Here is a 5,465-nt window from a genome sequence, read left to right on the forward strand (position 1 = left end):
CAAACACAACCTGACTTCGACCTGCTATGCCTCCTCCAGTCCCCCAGTTAGCCTGAGGGATGCTGGCTCTTTCTAAAGCATTAGTGTAGTTCAAGAGCACTGGGGGCTGACTCTGGCCACTCTCAAAGCTGTGGCACATGCCTCAGAACATAAGGCCTGCCCAGATAGATGTCCAGTTTCTGTACCACATTTGAGATCATTCACTCCCAAGGAACCATCAAAACTATGCAGATCACAGCAGAGTTACTGGCTGTCAGCAGCACGTTTTATCCTCTTGAGAGCTCTGAAAAGTACATCTAGGTAGCAAAAAAATGTTAAATGGTCCAAAGGAAAGCCTTTTCCTCAATCACTTAGCCATCGATCAGCACCAGAATCAAGCATCAGTATCGTTATTTCACCATTTGAGAAAGGATAGGAATTTTTTCCCAGCATCTGGCCAAGCACTTTTGTGGAGTTTGAGGAAACCTTTCTAGAAGGAAATGGGTGTGCTGGAAAAGACAGAGATCTGGCTAACATCGTTCAAGTGCCCAAGGAACCCAGACCGCAGCCCCCAGGCCTCTGCTCTCCTATCTCATCCCACGCCTCTGACCTTGACCCTGGGATGATAAACCAGTGCATGAACAAGCTTGCTACAGGGACATTCCAATTCCTTAGCTCTCAACTGGTCTGATTGTTACTATTTCAGATGTTGGGAGGGACCAAGACGGCTGGCAAGGCACCCACTGAGAGAACAGAGCGTCCTTTCTCGGGGGAGTGGAGCCTGGGCTGAGGCTTTGAGCAGATGTGGGAGGTGCATTCATGGAGACTGACAATGGGCACAGACCAGGACAGACCTATGGCTAGGTTTCTGCATTGACAAGGATACCATGTTAGTGTACACATTAAACAAATACAAATTTATGAAAATTCTATAATATAAAGACCCTTCAAAAGTGTCAAATTTATAAAAGTCAAGGAAAGACTAAGGATCTGTTCCAGGTGGGAGAACAAATGTAACCCACAATTGTGCATCCTTTTGTTATAGGGGAGGTTGGGAGGAGAAAGGGCTCTTTATTCTGGAAAGCCATGACCCCACCCCAGCCCACAGAGCATCCTCAGAGCAACACACTCTTGATGGTCTATCGTTGGCTGAGCCTGGGGGAGGCAGGCCTATCCAGTGACACTTGAACAGGTCTGAGGATAGAGCAGGAGGGATGGATGCCTCCACGTTTATGCACTGGCTCCCATGGGTAGCACTGTGGTCAGGGAGGAGAGTGTGCTTGCTTGTAGGAATTCCTCCCTGACATTTTGGGGGTTATGAGGCATCATGTTGTCAACTTCCCCTCAAATGTTTCAGGAGGAAAGTTCTTTGCACTGTAACTATATTTCTGTGCATTTAAGATCCTTTTAAAGTAAAACTTATTTTAAGAAATAAGTTTTTAAAAGCAGAACTGGGGCACAGCAATCCCCTGGGCTCATGGTGAGCAAAGTGGAAAGATGAGCCCACCAGGACAGGGCATTGTCCCAGCCCTGGGAGATAAAAATGGAAGAGATAGGTGTATCCTAGTGCAGCATTGTGACCCCTCTCTCCGTCTTCAGCAACAGGAAAATATCGTGTTGCTCCTGACAAAGGATCCGTGTTATTACAAAAGGATAAAAACTGCCAAACCAGAATTCCATATTCAGTGAAATTGGAAATAGACTGTGATATAAAGATGTTATCATATGAAGAAAAGCTAAGATAGTTCATTGCCAGCAGACCAGCTATAAAAGAAGGGTTAAAGTAAATGCTTCAACAACCAAAAACAATACCAAAAGTTAACCTGAAACACCAGAAATACAAGAGAACAACATAAATGTAAATATTTGAATAACATAATATACAATTTTTCCCCTCTTGACTTTTTAAAGTACATTTGATGGTGAAAGCAAAAATCAAACATTTTATGGAGTTTTCGGTGTATATGATTCGATAGGTAAAATGATTCTAACATAAATGGGGGGGGGAAGGATAAGGGGATATCTATTATGGTAAGATTTCTACATTCCAGCTACAGTAATGGAATTAATGATCCTAAGTTGTCCTTTAAAGGTTAGAAATGTGTATTACAATCCCTAGAGCAACCAATGAAAAACTATAAAAAAGATATAGGTAAAATCACAATAGATAAATCGAAATGGAATGCCCTAAAAATATTCAAATAACCCATGAGAAGGCAGGAAAGCAAAATCAGAGAATGAAGGCCGAAACCGGTTTGGCTCAGTGGATAGAGCATCGGCCTGCGGACTGAAAGGTCCCAGGTTGGATCCCGGTCAAGGGCATGTACCTTGATTGCGGGCACATCCCCAGTGGGGAGTGTGCAAGAGGCAGCTGGTCGATGTTTCTCTCTCATTGATGTTTCTAACTCTCTATCTCTCTCCTTTCCTCTCTGTAAAAACTCAATAAAATATATTTTTTTAAAAAATCAGAGAATGAAAATAGTGTGGTGTTTTGCAGGGAGGAGAAGAGGGGGTGGAAGAGGGTATAGGGGGTATAAATGGTGATGGAAAAAAAGAAAATAATGACCCTGATAGGCTGCAAAATCCTAAACAGCTTTCTGGAACAGGAGAAAAAAAGACTAAATGCAGCTTGTTATGGTTTGTGATAAGTGTTAAAAAAAAAAAAAAAGACAAGATAATGGGTTCTTCCCTAGAGTCTCCCAGAGGAGTGCAGCCCTGCCAACACCTTGAATTTAGGACTTCTGATCTCCCAAACTGTGAGATAATAAGTGTGTGCTGTCTTAAGCCACTGTCGCTGGTGACTTGATAGGACAGTCGGAAGGAACTAACACAGCTGCTGAGAGGGCTGAGAGGAGGGTTAACTAACCAGCAGTGAGGTTAGGGGAGAGCCAGGAGGGCACCGGCAGAAGAGTCAGCTTTAAAACTCCACCAAGTTTGGGGAGCACTGAAGCTGAAGCCAGTGGGAACTTTCCAGTCCCCTTTTCCTTCGCTAGTACCAGCCCTAGGAAGGTCCTCAAACCCAGGCTTCTGAGACAGTGGAGGGAGAGTAGCCAGAGTAGAGGGGGAAGGGGGAAGCCATCACTCCTTCCCACAGGCAGACCTCCAGGAGGTTCAAAGCTCTGACAACCTGGAGCGGTTACTGACCACATGGAGCATCTCCGTTCCTGGGCTGAGACCATCTGCACTGTCTGAGAGTGTCTTAGAAGGTCCCAGGGACAAACAGCATGGCTGTGTCCACCCAAAAGGACAGTAGAGAGTGCAAATACAGCCACAGCATGACTACATCTGCGAGTGGAGCCTGCTTCCCATACAAGGCACATCCTCTGCTTTCTGGGGACATCAGCTTCTCCAAGGGGCCCAGGCCTCCCAAAGTTAAGAATTATTAACACAGAAGAAGAGGCCAAGGATTGGGCTTGAGGGAAAGCTTGTGTCTTGGTTGGCCAGATAAAGTGGGGAGGGATGACAAGAACAATCAGAGGGAAGGTCAAGAGGACAGGGAGGATGTGGTGGTGTTCACCCACTCACCTGTTCATGCCCCACTGCCCTGGCATCCGCATGCCCTGTGTCTCAAGTGCTTCCTGTCGCTCTGGACCTCCCACATCCCTAGCCGAGGCGAGCTCAGTGAACAGAGGGCCCTGGCCAGGCTTCCACCCAGATAATGCTGGGGCAGCAGGAGGAGGAGAGGGGGTGTTGCTGAGAGAACAACCCCCAAAAGAGGAGATGGGTGTTTACATGGGTGTATGAGTAAAAGACATGAACGGATGCAAAAGGGTAAGAGGAAGTGAGGGTAAGCTTGCCAACCATTGCACAATCTCCCCTGCTCATCAGGTTCAGCTGCGGATGAAGAGACGGGGAGGAGAGCTGTGGGCGTCCACCATGAATGGGCTTAAATTTGCCAGGCCAGTCAGGGTCCCTGAGAACCAGGACGTGGAGGGAGCTCTTCCTAGGCCCCCTGAGCTGAGGGGCAATGGCTAGACCCAGGCAGGCCCCACAGCTTCTACTGGCCATTCTGGTGGCCCTGGTGGCCATCGCCTACCAAGAAAGGAAGAAAACCTTTATTAGTGTCCAAGAAGTGCCTGCATCAGAAGCCTTCGTGGTAACCACCTTGGAGTATGTGACCAGTGAGTTCAACCAGGAAAGTGATGACAAGTACAACTTCCGGATTGTGCGCGTCCTGAAGGTCAAGCAGCTGGTCAGTGGGCTCCTGTGCCCCTCTTCCCCGTGCCCCTATGCCAGGGGACTGCTGACACTCGGGGGCAAGCCCATTCACGTGAAATTCAGCCTCATTTAATGAGAAGTGGGCATCTGAAGAGAAACCTAAGTTCACTGAAAAAGTTAAGTTGCTTAAGTGGTGCCCAATACCAGGAGTCGGTACATTGTGGCCCGAGGGGCAAATCTGCCTGTTGCTGCCTCTGTGGGTCGTTTCATTGGTTCCCAGCCACACCAGGTGTGCCATGTCCCGTGGGGCTGCTTTTGCACTGTAATTGCAGGGTTGAGGCCACATGCCCCCACAGGCTAAATGTTTACTCTCTGGTCCTTTGTAGACAAAGTTTGCAGACCCTGTACCAGAATCATTGGCATCCTTTGGGTTTTCCAAGGGATGGCTTTGCCCTCAGAATGGTTTCTAGTGAGTTGTCCTCAAATGACAAAAGGAGGCATGGGAGTCAGATGGTTAGGGGAGAGAGGGGTCCAGCTCTCTACCTAAGATGGGGTCCTTGCCCTTTGGCACCACGGGAAAGAGGTCCCTCCCCCAGAAGCTATGGAGAAGGAGAAATCCTTGTGTCTCCTTGCCGCCCGCTTCCCACAGATTACCGACCACATGGAGTACCACGTGAACTTCGAGATGCGGCGGACCACCTGCCCAAGGCTGGAGGCCAACAACTGCAGCTTTCAGGAAGGGGAGCTTTACAAGGTACTGGGTGAACGCGCCTTCACTCAGGGTGAACTCATTTGTGGTGGTGTTTGCCTGTGGTTTTCGGATGGTGTGGGGTGGAATTATCAGGGTTATATTTGAGCTCACTTAAAAAGGAAGCAGGGTAACCAACACCTGCTCTCTCAAAACAGAGCAGCAAAGGTGAGAGGCCCAGACCTTGCCTGGCAGGTCCTGCTCCTTCATTGCTGGAAAAATAATGGGGAGGTCGAAAGGGTTGAGAGGGGGAAGCGAAGTGTCTGAGCTCCAGGGAACACTCTACGGCTGAAGGAAGTAGTTAGCTATTTCAGCAGCCAGTGGGACCTCACGGTGTGCCCTGATGAATTTCTGAATATCAATCAGCCTGATGTTAACACAAAAACCACTGGGCTACTGGCCTCTGTCCCTTTCGTCCAGCAGTGTGGGAGGCAAAATGGGAGAGGAGCTAAGAAATTGAGTTCAGAGATAGTTTCATGGGTGGTAGGAGTGGGTTGGGGTAAGGGAGGTCAAACCTGTATGTGTGTGATCTGCTGAGGAGCCACCTCCTGCAACCATGGCTTAGTCCCCCCCCCCCCCC

The 5,465-nt window shown here is 48.4% G+C and overlaps 1 protein-coding gene across 1 annotated transcript in view; it reads left to right on the plus strand.

Moving 5' to 3' along the window:
* The first annotated feature begins 3,946 nt into the window (after positions 1–3,946).
* CST11 (cystatin 11) overlaps positions 3,947–5,465 on the plus strand; it is a 3,449-nt gene continuing 1,930 nt past the window's right edge. The window contains exons 1-2 of the mRNA XM_006757260.2: positions 3,947–4,171; positions 4,787–4,891. Of these exons, the coding sequence (XP_006757323.1) occupies positions 3,947–4,171; positions 4,787–4,891 (330 nt within the window). The remainder of the gene's footprint in view (positions 4,172–4,786; positions 4,892–5,465) is intronic.

This window comes from Myotis davidii, unplaced genomic scaffold, assembly GCF_000327345.1.
Source record: "Myotis davidii unplaced genomic scaffold, ASM32734v1 scaffold435, whole genome shotgun sequence".
NCBI classification, from domain to species: domain Eukaryota; kingdom Metazoa; phylum Chordata; class Mammalia; order Chiroptera; family Vespertilionidae; genus Myotis; species Myotis davidii.